The sequence below is a fragment of the Etheostoma cragini genome, chromosome 17 (genome assembly GCF_013103735.1).
Source record: "Etheostoma cragini isolate CJK2018 chromosome 17, CSU_Ecrag_1.0, whole genome shotgun sequence".
Taxonomy (NCBI): Eukaryota; Metazoa; Chordata; class Actinopteri; order Perciformes; family Percidae; genus Etheostoma; species Etheostoma cragini.
In genome coordinates, this window is record NC_048423.1 from 15,347,783 (window position 1) to 15,370,372 (window position 22,590).

General features: G+C 43.9%; 1 protein-coding gene across 3 annotated transcripts in view; it reads right to left on the minus strand.

The window, feature by feature from the left end:
* unc5b (unc-5 netrin receptor B) overlaps positions 1-22,498 on the minus strand; it is a 47,715-nt gene extending 25,217 nt beyond the window's left edge. For all 3 annotated transcript variants that reach the window (XM_034897467.1, XM_034897466.1, XM_034897465.1), the window contains exon 1: positions 21,547-22,498. In XM_034897467.1, the coding sequence (XP_034753358.1) occupies positions 21,547-21,634 (88 nt within the window). In that variant the 5' untranslated portion in view covers positions 21,635-22,498. The remainder of the gene's footprint in view (positions 1-21,546) is intronic.
* Between the last annotated feature and the right edge of the window lie 92 nt (positions 22,499-22,590).

A 22,590-nucleotide genomic window follows, 5' to 3' on the forward strand; every position in this document is an offset into this window, starting at 1 on the left:
TCTCATTGCTCCTTGAACTGATTGCTACTCACACACGCACACACACAGACTCACACTTAGAGTCCCCTCAGAGGACAAATAGGAGACGTGGTGGCATAATGCACACAGTACATACTGCCTTATTAAGAGACATTAAATTGTATCATGCGTCGTTTTTTTGAATTCCTAAAAAAAGGAGGCAGGATTCGGCATAGGGCGTACTTCACATCAAAAGTCCTTTTGGTCAGTTCATGACTACTACTACTGCTACTACTATCACAGGCGTATTTCTGTTTGTGTGTGTAAATGTGTTTAGGTAGGGGGGGTTGTTGTCAAATGCCATTCAAGCCGGATGGCCACTCCTTGAGACAAGACTTGACAGTTCCTGCCTCACAGGTAAATCCCTGTTCACCAAGTATCTGTGTCACAAACACACACACACACACACACACACACACACACACACACACACACACATAGGGTGGGGTTGCGCATATGACCTCACACACCAACCTTAACAAAACCAGTAAGTCCACCCCATTCAGGAGTTGCGGTGAGACTGGAAACACACAGACAGTCAAATTACATGTCCTTAACTCAAACACCATCCATTGTTGCACCAACCAAAAGTCTGAGTCCCTGCTATTTTTGGGGGGGTTGAAGCACACATGAAATCATTTATAGTTTGTCCGCTGAAGCTCTCAGAATTTTAAGGCTGTAAGCTGTGCTGTTAATGGGTAGCAAGGCTAGATGGGAAGGAAGAAGGGAGGCAAGATATGGAGGTGGGTAGGAGCAAGGGAGAAAGAGATGGAGAGATAGACAGAAACAGTCCCTGGGTGCAGATCAAGTGCAACTCTTGATTGGGCCGAGTGTGTGTGCGTACTAGGGGCATTGGCTATGGTTGCCACGACTGCCAGTGCTATTAGAGATGCCTGCTGCTGTAATGTGTTGTGACAGGGGCTGATTCTTGTGACTAACTGCTTTGGCAGGAGTGCTCCTCTGTCATGCTAATGAACAGATGAGGAGATGAGCTGGATTGACAGCGGATCGACGGGCCACGAGCATGACTTCTCACACAACTCACACTCAGAAACAGAGGGTTAGGCGGTATATGCGAAGACCAAAGCAGACCTCCCTGTCATAAATGTGTACAGCGTGTGACACACCAATGCAGAAAGCCCCTACTCACAAATAACTAGTTACCAAGTCACTGTGACAGAGGTCACAACACATGGATAAACAAAGCGAGATGAAAAAACAACAACACATACACATGTATGCACTGACGCATGATCAGAGCCCACACGAACACAGCAGGGTTGGCGTCACTCTGTTCCTTCATTGCGTCCCCTTGCATCAGAGAAATCCCTAGATATGCAGTACACAACAGGCAACATGCTGAAGGCTAGCGTGTGTGTGTGTGTGTGTGTTTGTGTGTGTGTGTGTGTGTGTGTGTGTGGGTGTGTGTAAGAGAGATATGGTTTGTGAGCTTTGTCAACAAAAAAAGCACTTTATGATTTCAAAAAGAGGCTGCAAGCAAAAGCATTTGTAAAACCTACTTGAGGATTGACAAAGATTTAATATTGACAATGATATCAAATGGTTGGTCAAATTAATAAAAAAGGTTCGGATAACATTGCTTACAGGGACTCTTTAAAAACAGGTTGTATTAAAATAAAAAATAACCGAGAAAGATAGAGCTAGAAATAGTAGACAGATGCGAGGGGAGACAGAGAGGTCGACAAGGAACAGAAAAGATTAGGGCACTAATAGGCAGAAAATCCATGTTGGAGGAGATAGATGAGGAGAGGTGATGTGGCGATAGCAGAGGAGGACAAATGGAGAGGTAGAAGATAGAGGCGATATTCAATCTCCTCACCCTGCAGAGTGTCTGGGTCTTGTAAGCAAAAGTAGTCCTGTGCAGAAGCTAATGGTTTGTTTTATCCTTTTGATCTTTTCCCCCTTACCCTCCTTGTACCTCGCTTCATCATTCTCTCAAAATACATTTTCCACCCTGCCTCAACTCGGACACACTTGCTCAAATCAGGCCAAAGGAGATAGGGGAGAATAAATAGATTTCCATCCAGACCTCATGTGAACCAAATCTGGACCAACCCTGCATGTTTGTTAGCCTATTCTGCAATTTTCTAATAGTTAGAGGTACTTTGTGTTTTTCCAATCCAATAGCAAACAAGAGGGAAAAAAACTAAACTCAGAGGAAGTGAAAATGTGCAGTTCAAGATAGGAAGGGGAAAACACTCCACACTGTTTGACTGCCAGGTAATCTCAGTGCAGTGCAGCACTAAAACATAAAAGTAATAACAAAAGTACAAGCATCTCTCAGACTATCACTTCAGGCCAGGCCAACTTTCCCATATTTGGCAATCTCAGCTGCTGACAGATAATAACTGATAACTCGACATCGCACAAAAGGGACTGGTAGCCCCGCTGCAAAGTTATCAGCAAACTGCATCTCCATGTAAATCTTGTTAGGTTTTAGGTCAAAATGTTGGTTTATTTCTCCTGCGAGATGAGTCAGCACTTGCGCATCAATCACTCATGAGGCTTTGATTTCTGTCTGATGTCAAAGGTTTTTCGCAGTTCTTCGCCGTAGCTTCGGGAAAGTGTCCTTGACCCGGGGACAGGATGGTGACTAGGCTGGAACGGAAAAGAGGACATCCCAGAGCCTCGGGCCGCCGGGACCAGCATGACCGGATTGGCAGGAATGGCGGTGATAGCGAGAAGTGATGAAGAGAGCATGACTAAAATCCCCTCAGCATAGACAAATAAAATAGGGGGCTGCGAATGAGAGAGAAAGCATGCTTGTGTATGTGTGTATAAAGCTGAAACAGGGAGAGATGGATGGATGGAAAGAGAGTCGGAGTGTCACCCGCCAGACGCCCAGGGCCAACACAGACTGATGGTGACACTGAGTGGCCGGAGTGTGCAACACTGTGACAATAATGATGAGAGACTCTTTGCCGATCTCTCTCAGGCTTCTTCTCCTGCTCTCCCACTCTCCTCCCCCTGTCACCCCCTGCAGCGGGCTGGTGCTTTGATCGGCACCCTGACCGCGTGTCCTCCTCTGGCCTGGGTCAAATTGCATTGGCAAGCAAAGTCTTGTGATCATTCAAACCACACTCAAGTGGAACTCCTCAGATGTCAGCGAAACCCCCGAAAAGTCAGCAAACGAAAGTAACAAGTATAAAAACAGCCCAAATACAATATGAAACGTATGAAATACAAGAATAAAAGTTACAGTGCAGTGTAAGATATGAACTAAATTTGAAACTTAAAAAAGGCAGCATCAAAAAGAAAAACTTTAAAGAAATTAGAGTTGCAGCGGACCTGCAGTTTTCTGGGAGTTTGTTCCAGATATTTGGTGTATGAAAACTGAATGCTGCTTCTCCATGTTTAGTTCTGAAACTGGGGACAGATAGCAGACCTGTCTCGGATGCCCTGAGAGGTCTGAATGGTCCATAATGTAGCAGCAGATCAGAAATGTAACCATTCAGTGCTTTGGGAACCAATAGTAGTATTTTGAAATGAATTCTTTGAGAGACTACAGCCACGCTAGTGACAATGTGAACCTGTACTAAGGCATTTCACAGCTAAACATTAGCATGCTAACGTGCGCATAGTGACAATGTGAACATGCTGATGTTTAGCAGGTTCTACTGTATGTTTACCATGTTCATTATCTTAGTTAAGCATTTGCTAATTAGCGCCTAACTAACCCACTTACCAATAACAACAAAGGACATCAGGGAAAGTCATTAGTTTCACAGGTATTTGCTAATAGAGTTTTGAACAAATTGAAAATGTAATCTAATACTGGCCCTTAATGAAACGTTAGGGGATTACTAAAATTATGACAATTCATGCTGAGTGGGCATGAATGTGTGTAGATGTAAAAAGGGTCTTTTAAAAAAAAGTTTCTGAAACTAAACTAACCTGAAAACTAAAAACGCCTTTGTATGGCATAATTTTTAGTTTGCTGTTTCTTGTGCTCCTATTTGGTTTTTCTTACATGTTAAAATGAAATGTATCTCCAAATGAAATGGTCAGAATGATAAAAAGTATAACTGTCATTGTTCTGATCCCTACTCTGGATCTATGCCAGTAGAGAGAGGGGGCACATTGCGGTGGTTTTGGTGGACAGCAGGGCATTATCTCTCGGTCCAGATCCTCATGGCCCTGGCACACTGAACCTCTCATAAACCCCAGCCAGTCTGGAGTCACGACTCCTTCTTTCCCAACAGCAGTGTTTTGTTTACAGTATACATTTTTTTAACCTGTGCACTTGTGTATGTCTTCAGTGTGGTCCTTGGCGTGTGTGGCCCAGCTAGTCACTCAGTGCCCTCTCTTCCTCTCTCTCTCTCTGTCTCTCTTGGCTTCACCCAGCTGAAGCCATGGCAGCAGTACTGGTTAAGAGGTTTGTGTATCCCATTAGGATGATGAAGAGGCCTTTCATCAGTACACTCCCTCTGGCCAGCCGCTGACAGGAGCCTTACCTCGACAAGCCTCTCAAGCACACCGTTCGACATGAGACAGCATCCAACGAAGAGCTCCGCAGGCAGTACACAAACTCACTGACAAACACTCACTGCTGCACACGGACGCATGCACGCACACAGACACACACAGGCGACTGGGCCATTTTGTTGCTAACTTCACTTCACTTTCAATCTCATATCCGTTTCTAACATTAGCCAATAGACATCAGTGTATGAGGAGCGAAGACAAGACAAGAGGAGGCTGGAGAGGAAGAAAGGTCTTGACTAATTCTGACTCGGTACTCTGATCTATTTTTAATCAGTGCACATGAGGACTAATAGTGTAACGGCCGTGCAGGGCTCTGTCCAGATGGGCAAAGTAATTTTTCAGGAGGAGGAGTGCGGGAAGAAAAAGACAGAATGTGAGGACAGAAAGAAAAAAAGAGACAGGAATAGACAGGAAGAAGACAAAGATAGAGTGAGAATACAAGCGAGAGAGGAGAAGAGGGAGTCAGAAAGACAGAGATTGATAAAGACAGAGCAGGAAAGAGAACAGGAGACAGAGAAGCCACAGCAGCCAAGATGACCTGGATTTATAGGACCAGTATTGATTATCAAGGATGGAAAGTCAGAGAAAGAGCTTTGCTTGGTGACTGGATAAATGAACTCACAAGAAAAGACCTGGAAAGACAGTATCGGGTGAAAGTAAAAAACAAAATGCTTTGAGAAATCTGAGCTCAAAGCTTTGATACCACCCAAAGATGTGCCATCAAAGAAACATGGTAGCTACAATAAAATGAAACACAGGTAGCACATAAACTGCTGGCAAACGGAAAGCTTTCTTCAGCTCCACATTCATGTGTTATTTATGATTTGAGGTGGACAGTTTATCCAAAGAGTCTTACAGTACCAGGGGACTGATACATTATCACCTTTTAAGTTGATACGACATAATTGTTGCAGTTGCATAGTTACGCATTTAACATAAATGAAGCAACATCGGCATTGACTGAAAATATTGTTAAAATACATCCACAGCAGAAGTGTTAGCTCACCATTTTATGAATGTGCCCTGCATATTTTTGCTTGTGTAATTTGTGTTTGTAAATGGCTCGTAACGAACAGTGATTCTAGTAATTAGTAATTTAGTCCATAGTTGAAACAAAAACATTGATTGTCACAGCTTTAAACAGATTAGAATAGAAAAAGGATGCAGGTGTTGTAATAGTTAGAAACCTCAACTTTCTAATATCTTCCCAGAGATATTTTTCTGTCCAGCGTTCCTAATAATGATGCCCCATCGAGCAACAGCAGTGCAGGTCTTCAATAGCCACACTGTGCTGGAAATCTTAAGAATAGAACGGCATTATCCCCATATGGCTGCGGTCACTTGGGTCATTTGTGAAGCACAATGGCAGGCTGCAAACATAAAGGTGTTTATATCTCCCCCACAATTTACAATCTATTCAGCATGACTGACTTCACAACTTCCATTTCCCACAACAACAAAGAACCAGCTTTTAGAGTGTGTGAGTGTAGTGCTGGAAAACATATAGGTAAGTGGTGTTTGGGTGGCCAACCAGATTACAGAAACCATGTGCGATAAACTCTATTTGGTTATTATGAACTACAACATATGCACAACAATAAGACTGGGGTTGTTTGAATAGTTAACACCAGACCAAAAAGCAGACTGCAAATGGTTGATGTGAATAATACACTTAATTTATGTCAGACACCACAGCTTTCCCAACCCTACAACTGACTGAAGCTAGTTAATAACATTCAGTATTCATGTTTCTGTTGAGTTCACACTCATGCCCTCATAACAGCAACATAGAACAATGCACATTATCCATTGCAAACCAGTATCTCAGAGGTCACAACCCTCTGTTAACGTTGACCTCTCTGCACTAAGACCTCACGTTATGCTGATAAAACACATGCCTATGAAAGGTCTTGCAGCCTTTGCCATGGCCTCACCTTTCTGGGACAACTAACCTCCACCTGAGGCTTCTCATGGGTTGTCCCAATCCAATCCAGAGAGAGCATCACTAGTCTGCATTTGCGTGTAGAAAAACAACAGATCACAATCTCAATTTAATTACCCGACACAGAGGCGAGCTACTGTGTTTTCTCCCCATGAAATATTGTAGCATGCACAGCAAAACTACTCTAAAAGTGCAAGCACATTAATATACATTACACAACCTTCAATCATTTTAATGGCTGTGGAGACGCTAAAAGCGATAGGAGGAGAAAATAAAAAAAAAGAAGGAAAGAGGAACAGAACGACACAGGGAAGCAAAGTGGACCGGGGCAAGGTGAAGCTACCACTTAAGATGAAAAAGATAGAAAGTTAGTTGAGCAGAAGAGGCAATTTTGGACAGTGTGAGATTCATAATGCCATCTTGTCCTTAGACTCATCATGTTCTGAGGTGGTCCTTAGAACAAGGTGTGGAGATCAATAGCATCCATTTACTGAGGTGCAGCTCATCTAATCATCTGTCGCTCTGCTGCTCACAGAAGGAGCTGCGACACACACCTGGGCCTCTGGAGGAAAACCGAGTAATGAAATGTATACTGCAGCCCGGTCTGTTCTCAAGTCCCAAACAGCTAGCACAAACACAGCCCCCGCGCCTCCCCTGTCTCCCTTCCTTCATCTCCTTCCATCTCCACATATGAGCAATAAACCCAAGCTTCACTTCCTCTTCCCTTCTTCTAACGCACATGCTCTGACTCTCGCACGTTCGGCTAAAGTTACAATTTGTGTGGTCCATTAGGAATTTGATGGGTGTGAGGCACAGAGACCAAAATATCCACAGCACTGTTTCTCTCTCCAACTCGGGGTGCCTCGGGGTAACGTCACTATAAGCGCTCCTTGTCTTTGTTCCCCAATGTAATTCTATAATTCATCTTAATTGGGAAACACAAGCAAGCAAAGAGGAGCACTGGAACAACGTAGTATGGGTCATGTAGCGACTGAGGGACCGGGTATATGTTTTGTGTCTGTGAAAGATGACTGTAGCTGCAAAAATGTATTTAACTTTTTACTTATAATGTATTTTTTACTAATTAGATTTGAAAATAAATCATGAAAGAAAGAACATAGAGAGGAGTATGTAGAGACTTTTTTTGCTCAATTAAGACAACATGTTATTGATAAATGAAAACCTATTTTACTCTTACATCTTAGCAATATAATCGAAAAAAAGGAGAGTAAACAACTGAAAACTAGACCCTCTTTGCTACAAACCTAATGACTGACAGGGAATGTATTTTTTAATTTTCTACACTGACTTTCATTTTTTAGCGTATACTATAATTAATTCAAGGGTTCTTTATTTCAGCTTTTCATGCTTAAAGACAGGGGCGAATAGCATATGGTGTTCAAACCGATCTTGAAAATGCAGACTAATTACGACATTTCAATATCAAATTATTGAGCAATTTTCAGGACAATATGGCAGCTCAAATACAAATGGAGCCCCAGTTTTAACAGCACAAATACAGATTTTCTACTTCTCTCTTTATGACTGTTGGAAGTTAAAGGCAAACTAACTGGTTGGCCGAGCCAAATCTTTTCAGTTTGCTGTTTAACATTTATGAATAACAATTTCCTTGCTGTTGTAATGTACAATCAATGCAGGATAAATGTGTGAAAGGGGGATTTCTACATTTGCTACCACCGTGCTGAGCATGTACTCCCACAGTTCTATTAGAGGGTACATGTTTTTAAAATATGTAGCACTGTATCATTTATGTTTGCTTTCCTCTTTTTTCATCCACTTTTTAGATCCTGTGCTATCTAGGGCAGTGGTCAGCAGTTTTAATCAATTTTCCAAACACAGGACCACTACGGCAGTCTGGAAATCCCAGCAGGACAGTAGGGAAGGGACATAGCAATAATAATAACACACAATTTAATCTGAATTATGGTCTAAAGAGATTAGGTCAGAATAATCCCCAGAATAAACACAAATGGAGGAGGAGGGGATGCCGCTTGTGATCAAATACAGGGAGGAGAGCTGCTGCGCCTGTGTGGTTGTTTTTATTCCTGATGGTGGGATTTGTGTACAGTTATGTTTGATTTTGAGTGTAAGCGTGATGATGGTGTTTATTCTGGGAAATGACAGTATGTCTGGGGATCAGAGAGTTGCTATTATTGAAGAAGAATAAAATGATTCCTATTGCCTGCTCAAACAAAGAGAGATTCCCATGTGATGGATTCCTGGACATTTTCAGTCACACAGCCATACTGAGCACATTCATTACCAAATGGGATCCAGATTTATTAAAACATATCACAACAAACACCTGTTAAACCCACTATCCATTTTGGGTGCAAATGCATACTTTAAACATTGTGCTTTCCACCAGTCTCCTTGAAAAAATAAAGATGTGGGGGAAAAAAGGGCAGGGCAGTCACATTTTTCTGATTGCACAGCACAATCACAATGCAAAAATAAATAAGAGTAATCACTGAGTTCGGTTTGGCTAGAAGTACAAGGCAAGATCTCAACTCATATGGCAGTGTCACACTAGAAGAGAGTGCAGACGTCTGTGTAGTCAAAATCAAAGGATTACTTTGTGCCTAACAACCTAATAGTGATGACAAGACTCCGGGAAGTCACAATGTACGGCCAAGAAAGTTCTAGCATGTAATGCCCCATAAAACCACAACTGAATTCTTTTTGTGAATGGATTAAATAAACGGGATGTAACGTGTTAAGAGGTGTTGGTAGGTTGAGTCTTTTTGCTTTGCACACTGCCAGGTTAGCTGTCTTTCTTTTGCTTCCAGTGTTTGTACTAAGCTAAGCGCCTGCTGGCTCTTGCTTCAAATTTAGCATACAGATATGAGAGTGATCTTCTCATCTGACTCTCAAAATTAACACGAATAAATGTATTACCACTTTTTATTTTAAGCCAGCCAGTAGAAACTAAACTGTACAAACATGCCCCAATCTTTGCTTTTGGTTAATTTGATAAAATTACTGTAGGGTCTCTGCGGTGGTTTTCCCGATGCTGACTCTGTATGGCGAGGGTTCAGGGATCAGAGTGGGCCGGGCCGGAGCAGACCTTGAGGTCATCGGCTGCTTTTCTGCTGAGCTGGCTATTGTCCAGCAGCTGCATGGCCGCACCACTCCGGGTCTATTCAGCAGCTCCAGCTAAGTGCAATAGAAGACCTCGGTCTATTGTCTCACACCAAGTCTGTTTGAGCTGCACCAGAACGCTCACTTCATCTCCCAGTGAGTTCAGAGAAACAGTTAAGTCTCTTTGAATGGGGGCGGATTTACACAAGTAAAAAGACACGTTAAACACATTCAGTCCAATGCCATCTCTCAAACAGAGAGCTGCTTGACCTCAGTGACCCAAACCACAATGTAGAGGCTCTTTTTGCTTACCTTGACGCAACACTCAAACATTAGAGATACAAACAGAGAAGAGGTGCTAAAGGACGAGAAAAAAGAGATACAAATAGAGAAGAGGTGCTAAAAGACGAGAGAAAAAGAAAAATCTCCAATTTGTGCACAACAACAAACACCCAGTCAGTGATAACATCTATTTGGTATTTCTGCAAGCATGTCCCATAAGCCAGCTTTATTTGCACCTCTCTTCTGTTACGAGTGAGAAATAAGAAGAAATAAAAACATAATGCGAAAATGGTTAACGGGAGACCAGTGTCATTGCTAGCGCTAGCTATTCCCAAAGTATTGGGTACGTGTATCTTGATCTTGCACAAAAAATGGCCATATCACACTCAGTAAAAAAGCCATCTGGAGGCATCAGCACTTCTATGAGCAGAATTAAGTCGGAGTGCAATGACTTTCTCGTTTAAAGTGCCTCCAAAGAGCCCCATTATTACCTTCCCAGAATGCAAATGTGCTTTGGGCCAATTAGAGGTTGAGCCAACACCAATGTAAGCCCATAAAATTCCGCCCTTCCATAATCATTCAGCGATATGACTCATGGGTAAGATTGGAACACCGGCCTGTAAATGTGTCACAATTATGACTCCCTGCTTAAAATGAATGGAGGAGCTGTGTATTTCATTCCCCCAGTGCTGTAGCCGAGCCACGCATATGTTAGTGTCAATGCTTCTAATGAAATAAATAGACTTGTGATAGTACTTATTAGGCCTCCATAAGTGGCAGGTAAAGACAAGGGCCCTGCAGTGGATCAAAGGTAGTTAAATGTCTCTTTTCAGATCTTGCTCTATCTAGAAGTGTTTAGGGGAGAGGGGGTTGCTTTTCTTGTTTGTGGAGACAGACGCCCTCATCCAGGATCTCTCTGTGTAATTACATGCCACAGAGGACCTTCATTCCTCTCCTCTTCACAGAGAGAGATGAAAGACAAGAGAGACAGAGGCATGTAATCGCTCCTGTGGCTGAAAGAGGGAGAGAAGAGGTGAGGAACACAGAGAATAGAAGGACAAAAGGATGGTGAGTGGCGATGGGGTTTTAATAAACCTCCTCTGTCTCTTGTTTACAGAGTCTCTCCTGACACACACACACACACACACACACACACACACACACACAGGGTTAGGCTTTCATTATTCTCAGAGTTGCCTGTTCTTAGCCTCAGGACAGATGTGTAAATTGTTGTGCTAATGTAAGGCCCACTGCTAAGAACTTGAGAGAGGAGATTTACACACTACACCACTGTATAACTGTCACTCACAAACTCATAGCATAAAGAGGAAAGCTGTGAGCAAAAACCCATTTCTGCACACACACAAACAAACACACACACACACACTCTCTAGTGCTGACAGAGGCGTGGGTGGACGTTCCCCTGAACTCGTAAATGTTCTATTTCATTCTGTCATTCATAGTCTCCTAGACTAAATCTAACAAAAAAGACTCCCTTACTTAATCACAAAGAGCTTTAGAGCAGGAGAGGAGCAACAATCTGTGGTTGTTCCACTGTAAAATACTTTTCCATTACTATATTTGTATTTTTTAATCTAGCGGGCAATATCTCCCTATGCCCCTCTGGTTAGTTTAATAGTCTACAATAATTATAATAATAATAATATTTATCAAGAGATGAATTGATAATGAAAATAATAATGAAAAAAAAATCAATTGCTTACACACTAAAATTAAACCTTTCCCACAATTATCAAAACCTAACACTCAAGGAGCAAAACATTGGCCCCGGTGTGCATCACTATAAGCACAATGTCAGCCTCACACAGTGATTTTGTACACACACACTTAATTGTAGACACACCAATCAGGTTTAAGCACTATATAAAATGCAGCAGGTAAGTTCACCAGCCTTTAACCAAAATTGAAGGATGAAAATGAGAGGGGGAATCCACAGAGGAGGAGAAGGAGGAAGAGGCAGAGCCCGAGCCAGAAACAGAGGCTGAGGTGGAGGTAGAGGAAGAGGGATTGTAAGAACTGAAGCTGGAGAATGTGCTAAAAGAAGAAGAGGAACAAATTTATCAAATGGAATTCGCGCAACACTAATGGACCATGTTGTGAACCACGGATCGACGCTGAGGTAAGCTAAACTAAGAGTTCAGTGGCATATCTCATAAGGACATTTCGACAAGGAAACTGAAAATTTGTCTACAGTCACAGTAATCAGCTGCTTATTGAATGCACCATATCAGCACTTTTGATACCCCTTCCCGTGACATTTTACAGTAGGTTACATGTACTATTTCTACATAGGATTGAGGGTTAAGAATGACAAGGAGGAAGAGGGCCTGTATTCACGCAAGAACAAGAGAGAGAGATCATAAACATGGTTTTGGCCAATAATGCTATAAGGCTGAGAGAAATCCAAGCCAACATTATCGGTAACCAGGCAATTTTTAATAATGTCCATCAGGTCTCTCTGTCAACACCGACACGCATCCTGAAAAGACGTTCAAATTGTACAAATTTATCGAGTGCCTTTTGAGCGGAATTCAGAGAGGGTCAAACAGCTGTGGCATGGGTATGTGGAGGTGTTGTTCACTTTAGCACTGTGATGTAGACCTGACCTTTTTACATGTTCATTGACAAGATCCCTCCTGAACTACCCAATCTTTTCTTTTACTTTATTTTAGAGAGTTTTATGGACGGATGCTGAGGAAATCCTGGATGAATACATATACATAGATGAGGCAGGGTTCAGCCTTACAAAAGCAAGAAGGAGAGGCAGAAATATCATTGGCCACTGGGCTATCATCAATGTCCCAGGACAATGTGGGGGTAACATCACCCTTTCTGCTGCCATTACACAGGAAGGTTTCCTCCTCCGCCATGCCAATGTGGACCCTTAAAACATACCTCATATTCTCGCCTTTTTTGACCAATTGCACAACATTGTCACACCACAATGTGTCATTCAACTGCTCTGCTGTTGTCCAGAATTGGTTTCAACACCATCAACAGTTTACATTACTATACCAATCACCATACTCTCCATTTCTAAACCCAATCAAAGATTTTTATGTGCATGGCATTGGAGGGTTTACGATCTCCGGGCCCACGCTCAGTTACCCCTCATTCAGGCCATGGAGGATGCCTGTGACGTGAAGTTGATGCCGCAGCTGTGCACGGATGAATTTGATATTCAAGACGGTTCTTCCCACGTTGTCTTGCCAATGAGGATATCTCCTGTGATGTTGATGAAATTCTCTGGCCAGATCCTGTCTCTTGTTTGCTGAGCTAACAGTGTTATGCAAACTACTGATGATGAGAACTGGGACATGTTTTGTTGTTGATTCTCCACGTTGACATGTTGACTGATTTCAGTATGTGGAGAGAAATAAATTATATTTTCCTCAGTCTGCAGCATTGGTCTTGTGTAGTGTTTGGTGAACTTATTTTGTATTTGCACGTTCTCTGCGTAGTTCAATTACAGTACTCTAATCATTGAGAAGTAGAGTTGCTAAAAGCTGCATGACACTAGGTGACTAACTAGGCTGCTCTGTCTGTCTGTCTGTCTGTCTGATGGCGCCGAGGCCTCTGAGGGGTTCCAAACAACCCATCTGCCCAGGAATCTGCCAGTCCGTCTGTCTTTCTGTCTGGTTCTCCACAGGTATGTCTATATGTCCCTGTGTGATCTATGTTTCTTCTACCAAGCCGTGTAAGAGGAGTGCAGTAGCTGGCTGCAGTGTGAAGGTTGAAGCTACAGACAGAGAGAGACAGCGCTCAGTGTTTAATAACCCATTCCTATTTCTAACCTATTCATCTCCCCCGGCAGAGCAGTGAAATGCCATGGAAATGGTCCTCTGCTGAAAATATTGCATCATGCTAAATCATAACTCCTCAGCCGGCACCAGTGTGATCACATGAAACATGCTTCTCCTGCTGCCTTTTCAATAATAATAATAATAATAATAATAATGTGTACTTTATTAATCCCACAAGGGGAAATTACAATTTAAACTCTGTTGTTATTACACACATAACACAAAGGCCTGAATTACACACACATGCTTAATACCTTTGCATGCACTAATGGAGTGAGGGGGCTCCCCATGGACAAGCACCTCAAGCAGTTGGGGGGTTTGGTGTCTTGCTCAAGGGCACCCAGGAGGTGAACTGGCACCTCTCCAGCTACCAGTCCACCACCACACTTTGGTCCATATGTGGACTTGAACCGGGACCCTCCAGTTCCCAACCCAACTCCCTACGGACTGAGCTACTGCCACCCCCATGAGTTATTGTATTGTATAACTGATTTATTAAAACCTTCCTTTGACACAAAACGAGACAAGGAATGCTGCAATACAAATTAAGTAATCCTGGGAGCAGTTTTACATGATGACGCGCGCAGAGAGAGCGCAGAAACAATCAACATAAACTAATCAAGCAGAAACTTCAAGCTCACATATATCCCTTGATCGATAAACATCTTTATGGCTTTATTTTGCTTGTGTGAAGTGTTATCTCTACCTGCCTGCTACACACACACACACACACACACACACACACACACACAAAAACACAAAAATCTTGTTGCTGAGAGGATTTGGTGGCAAGTGAAGCTGAGCAACAGCAGATTCCGAGCAGAGACACCCAGAGTTAATGAACCCTCACCAGTCAGCATGGCTGTCCATCTGCTTTCATAATCCCTATAACAGCAGGCCATGGGCGCTGCCCAACCAGCTACCTGCTAACACACACACACACACTGTGTATGTGTGCAGGATTGGGCATTGCATGGGGAGGAAGGTGGTGGGCTGATGGGTCTATTATAATGCCCCTGTGCCTTAGCTCAGCTCACCAGCTAATCTAAGTAGAGTGGCAGGAAGAGGTGAGCGTGAGGTCGGCTGTTGAGCCCATCTGGTCAGCAGCAGGTAAGAGGCTTGAAACACATTCACCCGCTGACACACTTGATGCTTGTGTGAGCTCACATACTTAAATCTAACCTTAATTACATGCAGGTACATCTGCCATATTAGACCTAACCTCGATCAGCTACTTAACACATGGTGCTCATTTAAAATGATTCCTGACTCCTCAGAGACCAGTGCCTGGTGGCATGTGGTAGCACACTTTGCGTACACCTGGCTTGGTGAATGAACCAGGAGGATAAACCAGGTTTCCTCCCATGCAATCAGAGCGCCTGGCAGAGCGAGAGAGATGTGTGTGTGCGCGAGCTGTGTGCTGATTGAGACTGGGAGTGTGACCCCACTGTGACCCATGCAGAAAAAGGAGAATTACCTAAGTAATACGACTGGCTTTCCATCAGCCTAGGCCTATGCATGCACGGACACACGGCAAACACACAAACCCAAGCCAAGAGGAGCCTGTCAGCCCTTGATTAAGACCTGCATCCAAGGCGAGAACGGAATCTTTACTGTGTGTTTGAATGCTCCCAGTCAAAGCCTCTGGAGAAGTAAGAATTAAGTCGTGGTGATGAAGACGGGTGGAGGAATTAAAGAGAGGATGAGGCCAGATCTCATTCTTTCACTCTTCCCTTTGCTATGGTTATGATCCAAGAGTGCCTTAGCAAAAACAGGGATTATTGCCCCTACTGTGCATGCTTGTGTGTGTCAGCATATGTTGCCGGGATGAAGCTTGATATTGCATAGCAGACCTTTTCCTTTAGCCCAATCTGTAAAGCTCAAACAGAGAGGAGGGGAGAAAAGAGGAACAGACAGAAAAGGAAAGGAAAACACGTAAAGAGGAGAGATAAGGAAATGAAAGGCCTGGATGTGCCCGTGTTGATCTCTGATTAAGTGGCCAATCACTGCTCCATTACTGAAAGGGGCAATGAGCTTGAGAAACAAACATGGTGCTTTAAATTCACCACAGTCACAACATTAAATAACACAACACCACACTGCTGACAAGCATCCAATCACACAACCCCACCCACCACACCACCAACGACAAACAATCACAAATAACAAATACAGTCATTAAGCATCATACGCCTCAATTTAAAACCCAAGAAAGGAAAAAAATGGTAAGTTGTTTGAAAGTCCTGCTGTTGCCTAGCTGCGTGCCATTAAGACAGAAGGAGGCAGGATCATTTCCGTTCCCTCTCTTAGCCGGAGATATGTGCACGTACGCTCAATACGCCGTCTCTCCGGGGAGGTCTGTGTGTCATTCCCCTACTTTAGACACACCAGCTGCTCGGTGTGTGCTCTGCAGTGTTAAGAACCCCTTCCCACCTCGCACAAGCCCCCGGTGGCACCCACATCCACTTACACACAGGCATGACAAAGCTCCTCTCACTCCCCTCCTTTACCTACCCACGGCAACCCAAACCCCCCACATTCATAAGAACCCCGAGGGCAGATGGGACCCTAATAAGCGTAACATTTAGAGAAATGGGATTCTTCACGCTGCCTTCTAAAGAGCAATTCCCAAACTCTGCCATAGAGCTGGCTGGGGGTAAAAAAAAAATGATGGAGTGAAAGAGATATGGATGACAGAGGTTGGTATATGTGAGACTATAAAGCTATAAATACACCTGATGAGACTATCAAGAGACTGAAGGAGGAGGAAGGGGAAACAGGGACAAGTGATGGCAATTTATTAATGTATGGGAATGTAGCTTTGTCTGCCACATTCATTAAAAGGAAGTCAGAATAAAAATAACTGCCACCGCCTTCCCTAATGCAGCACATTTTAACACACTTAAAGCTGAATTTTTCTCCATGCCCACACGACACACTCTGATACAAACAGACACAAACACAAGCATTAGCAGATTGGCGGTTGTCTAAGCTCTGAGAGGACTTGGCTCAATTGCCTTTTGAAGACAAAAAGCCTCTGCTAAGAAGATGAGGGGAATCTACATGGTCTGAAAACCTCCTTTTTTTTTAGACGAGGACGCACGCAGAGCGCTGGACCATAGCACAGGCAATCAAGTGCTGACACTGCCTCTGATCTATGGACCTCAACGCAACCACTTTTACCAAGTGTGTGTGTATATATATATATGTGTGTGTATGTTTCTATCTTAGGGTAAGGGGGGTTGTTCAGGATCTGGTGAGACCCCCCGTGGTGAATGCTGATCCTATTGGTCACGATGCCCAGAGTGCTGCTGAGATCTTAAATGAAAATTCCTGCACTCACTCTCTCACTCCTCCCAAGTGACCCAGCGGGTCTTCCACCATTATAAAAATAAATGCTACCTCTTCATCCGAGGATGTAGCTCCGTTTTGCATTTGCGGGTGTGGGTGGGTGCTGTACTTTTGATGTCAGATGTCCTCGAGCATGTCTCAGCATATCACTCGTAATGAGATTCAGTTTTTTTTTTTTGCTTTTCAGATCACAAGCAGGTGTGATCTTAATCTGTGCGTGAGTGGTTATGCAACAGTAATACACATCTGAAGAAGCATTCCATTCAAATACACACTCACGCAAGTTTCGCTGCTGTGGAAGTTGTGAATGAGTTCTGAGTGTGTGTGGGTGTGTGTGTATGTGTGTGTTTGTGGGTGTGTGTGTGTGTGTTCGTCCCCCCTTTACCCGACACAAAGGGGCAGAAAAATCTCTGTGGAGTCTTCTATTCATCTAAAGCACAATGGAACCCCACAGAGGTTTTCTTCCTGTTTCCCTGTCTGCCCCACCCATCTTCCCCCCACAGGGCAGAATGGAGGGGCAGGGGGTACCCTGTTCTGCCCGCCCAGCAGCAACTCAGCTCCAATCTCCCATCTGCCACGAAACTCTCCTTCCTCCACCCCCGGGTCATCCATCCATCCATCCATCCATCAACCTATGCATCCCCCTCTCTAACTCCAGCCTCAACTTTTTTACTGCACTTGGTGGCTATCTAAAAGGCCTGTACCAAAATCTTTGCGTTTCTTCAGAGAATATCGCCTTCAAAAGTTGCTGACAGAATTAAAGACATTTAGTGATTTAAAAACCTACTTTGACCTTGGGATAAACATGGTCAGTAAAAATTGTTTTAAGTTTAAAAAATCAATGACTTTAAATTGAAACATGCCTGCATTTTATTACTGTTTTATATGAAGGCACAAAGGTAGGAGAGACCACCTGGGGCGAGATAAACAAGACATTTTCTAAACCAGAATCCAAGGAGGCATTACATGAAATATTTAAACAGCTTCACTTGATGGTAATGCTGTACACTTTTTAAATAACACTCAGTTTAAATTGGTTGGCAAGCTCAGCAGCATTGATTAGATCATTATTATCCCAGATTCTAAATACTTTGAGAACTTGTTGTCTTTGCAGAAGAAAATAATGGCCTGTGCTTAAAACCATATTCATCTCAAGTCTGCCAATCTCTGCTCGAAACTTTCCTCTGCTGCTAATTCCTCTTTCCATTCTTTATAGTCAGCGCCTTCTTCCATTTACCTCGCTATTCTGCCTCCTACAGAGCCCTTGCTGTTTGCAGCAGATTTATGGTCCAGTCTAACATGCACAGTATTGGCAAAGCATTAAACATGTCTACTCTTAATACTGTGAGCTCTCTCCATCGATAAGAGCCTTAATAAAAACATTCCCCAAGTGGATTTGTGTGTCTCTATTTTCCACCCTCTGCCTTCCTCTTCAACAATATCCTTCGCTCATAACCACCATTTCTTCTGCTGATTTGCAAACCTGGCCCTTCTGCTGCACATCAATCGCCGTTCTCTCATTCTTTTCCGACTTCTTCTCCACGCACATGCCGCCTCATTCTCTGGCCTGTGCCAGACGTTTAATGACGCTTGAATGCCACTGCTATGGAGTTATCTTCTTTCGCTATTTTCTCATAAAGGATATTTAAAAATCACGCCCTGGGATCAATCTATCTCAATGTGTCTCTTACGGATTCATTTCTCTTCCATCTCCCCTTTCTGTTTTTTCCTCTACACTTTCAGATGGAAAGCGTTACCCTGCGTAACCTCTCTCCTTGTCGGTTCACACGCACCCTTTGCAACAGCTCCCGGTTGCAATTGGCACACTTGCTCAAACTGCCAGTCTTTTATCTTGTCTATAATGCCTATTGGTGCCCTAAAATCCTTCACTACCCCCCTGCAGCCATCTCAGTCAGTTACGCCAATGAGAGATGAGCAGCTGTTCCCCTCCCACTTCTTTCTCCTTTGCTGTCTCTGATGTCAAGAATTTGAGCATCATAAGCACATTTTAAATATTAACAAAGACCACTTTGCACATATGAATAATACAGCAGAAAAGGGCAGTGACTGGCCAGCAATCCCATCCCCTGCTGCCTCACGACCATAAAACTAATGCACTACTCTGGGACAGAACGTGGCCTGGTCTGGTCTGCCAGCAGGACTTGCCTGAGGAACTAGTCTGGCCTGTGGCCTGGCCTAAAAGAGCTGTCGGTCTGTTTATTTATCACGGTGCCCAACCACCTGTCCAAATCTCTGCAGATGCAACAGCCTGGCAGGCCTTTTGTTATGACTACATGTTTCAGAGACACTTTAATCTAATCTGACATCTCAATCTGTTGAGCGTCTTTGAGGCCAAATCTACTTTGGTTTTTGTTTGAGGTTAGCCCTCCTTTCAAGCATCTGCAATCTAGCAGTCAGAAAATTCGTCTGACTGAAGTGTTTAGAGAAGGGCAACAAATATTTTCAGTTATTAGCTCACATTTAATGTAAAAAGAGTCTTTCATGCAGCGACTGCACTGTTATTCAGGAGCAAGAGGATTCCCACACGTAACACAAATGAGACAGCACATCCTAGAAGAGTTTCACTATTCACCCAGCCTCTATGGGAGTGTCTGACATGCTACGCTGCCTAACTCTGAACACTCGACTGCCCCTTCGCTACGCTCACCCTCGCTCTCCTCCTGTCTTGATATTCTAGTCTGGACAATGATCTCTTGACCCTTCCACCCTCAGGGCTTACTGGGAACCTGACTGTCTTCATTTAATCCTGATGTGTCACAATCAGTATGTGAACACACTTCGCGTATGTCGGTTTTCTAATTCTGATGAAGTCATTAATAATGACACACACACACAGAGAGAGGCAGCGGACAGCAGGGTAGTTACTCCAGACAAGTGTTCCTGGCAGTCTGGGTAATTAATGTGTATGTCAACACAGAAAGAGGAGCACCATAGCAGAAATGTGAGCTCAGCACATCCACAATGCGGGCAGAGACTGAGACAGGAGACATCTGAGGGGAGGCGGCAGAGAAAAGGTATATACACACACACAATGGGGGAGAAGATAAATGCAATCTGTCTGTCCCATCATGCATTCCCTAAATATATCTCTGCCTCCCTCTCTCACAGACAGAAACTTTACTGGGGCACACTGAGCTATTGTCCCCTGTTGGTCCCCCTCCTCCTACACTCTGCTCCCCTAACAGGACCTCACTGCAATCCTCAACTGCTTGAATCAACGTTTCTCATTGCATGCAAGGATTTCATAACGGTCCACAATTTTAATAAACGTAAGCTGCTTTTCTGCTCCGCCTGCTCAGGAACAACACACACACACAAAGACCTGCCAGGGGTTCTTATTGCCATTCAAAGAAATGGCAACAGACCTGGACAGACAGTCTGTGTGTCCTCCAAAAGATTACTGCTGTCATTTAGTAAAAGAAATTCCTCAGCAGAGAGTCAGGTTTATTCCTTGGAGTGGCCTTTTAGAAAAGCTTGTGTAGATGCTGCACTCATTGTTGTCTACACTGTCCTTTTATTCCTACTGTAAACTGAGCCTAATCCACAATCCACTAAACCCTCAGATTTCTGCCTTGCATTTCAATCTTGTCTGGCAGAGGGAGGGCAGGAAAAGTACAGGCTCGCACACCCCTGGGCCACACTGGGTGAAATCATTCATCTCACACTGGATACGGGGAGTGTCACCTTGGGGTCCAGGTCCCGTGTCCTCTGCTCAGCAGTGACCTGTCCTGTGTACCAGGTGATTTCATCTCCATGAGAGCTGCTGCAGTCTCTGAGGGCATTAACTCAGAGCATCCCACTGAGAGAAGTCTGCTCTTCACTGATCAAGGCATGCTCTCTCTATACTGAAATACTTAATCTTATAAAATAATGATTAAAAAATCTACAATGGTTTACAATCAACTGGGTGCGTTCAGTATTTCAGACACAACTTGCACCAAGACAAGTGCCACTGCATTTAGATCTCGCAATGAGAAAATAAACAAATAAATAAATAAAAGAGTCTCTTCTGCTAAAGCACTTCAAGTGCTCCATCGCTCCTCACAAAGGCTTTTCTTTTTTCCTTCTTGGGGAAGGCAAGGAGGCATGGAGCAAAACCTTAATCACTCCCTGCGCACCGGGGGAGTTTGATTTTTCCGCTCCAAGAAGAAAAGAGAGCTCTGAGCTGAGGGCTGAATACTTTACTAAAGGGTAAAGAAAGTGCTGTCAGTGGGCGATCCCAGACCCTGCGCTGTTACGGGTCTACTCCAGAGTCCAGGACATGTAGGCTACTTTAAAATTCCCGTGGAGCAAAAGTTAGGGCGTGAGGGTAACTTTGAGGTTGGACACATTTAATTAAAAGTCCAAAGTCGAAATATTTTCTCATTTATCGACTTGTTTTAAATGAACAAAAAACAAGCTATTTTGTGTGTCTGTGCGCACATAAGTGTGTTTTGTAAATGTTGCGCCGTGTTACCCGTGTACAGTATTTCACATGATTACAAACTGATGTTAACTTACCAGTGCCAGAGACGACATATCCCCCGACAACGAGGAGAAGAACCAGAGGACCGATACCTTGGTCACGCTGCATCCGAACAGAGAGCATCTTTTCCGGCTACGCCGTTGCGAAACGTCCCGGGGTTTTCCCCACACAGCGTAACCTGCGGTGCTTCTGAAGAGGGCTCTTGTCCAACAAAAGTCCCCCCCCCCCCCCACCCCCTTGAAAGATTTCTCAGGAAAGAGTGAAATGCCAAGATTGAGTACAGTAACTGATGTTGGGTGTCGTTGTTTTAGTAAATAGTTCACTTTCGAAGCCGGCGACGCTCAAAACACATCCATCACCACGCGGCTTGTGAATGTCTGAGAATGATTGAAAGGGTGTAATTTCCGCCCGTGATCAAAGTTTGAAGAGGTCCTTAGATATCACACCCTGTGAGTATGAATAAACAATCTGCCGCTACGATTCCTGGTAGATTTCATTTCCAGCTGCAACTGGACCCTGCTTGACTGGAACCCCTGAGCGCAGAGGTGCCACAAAAAGTCACCAAAAAGTTTGACGCATTGCTGCTCTGGATGGAGAAGTTAATTTAGACGAGAGGGAGTCCGATTCCGAGCAAAAGAGTAACTTGGTTGGCGACCATGTAAAAGAAGTAGGCTCCCACGGGGAGATGCTGTCAGATGGCCGCGTTCACTGCAGACTGGCTGTTCTGGGGGCCCCTGGGTGTCTTGTCTCGGCCCCGGTCCGCAAGGTGTAAACAAGAACACGGGGTATCAACGCGGAGCACAATGCCAGCCTCCGGACTACCAGTCCCCGCCTGGCCAATCATATACCATCCTCCTCCTCCTCCTGCTCTCAGAGTTAAGGCTGAACAAGTGAAGGTAAACTAGTGGCAAGCGAGGAGGAAATAGATGGGAGGGGAGAAAAAGAAAACCCGGACCCTAGAGCGCACCGCACTGATCCGGATTCAGAGAAGGGGATTGTGAGTTTCTTTCATGCTAATCTATCTATCTATCTATCTATCTATCTATCTATCTATCTATCTATCTATCTATCTATCTATC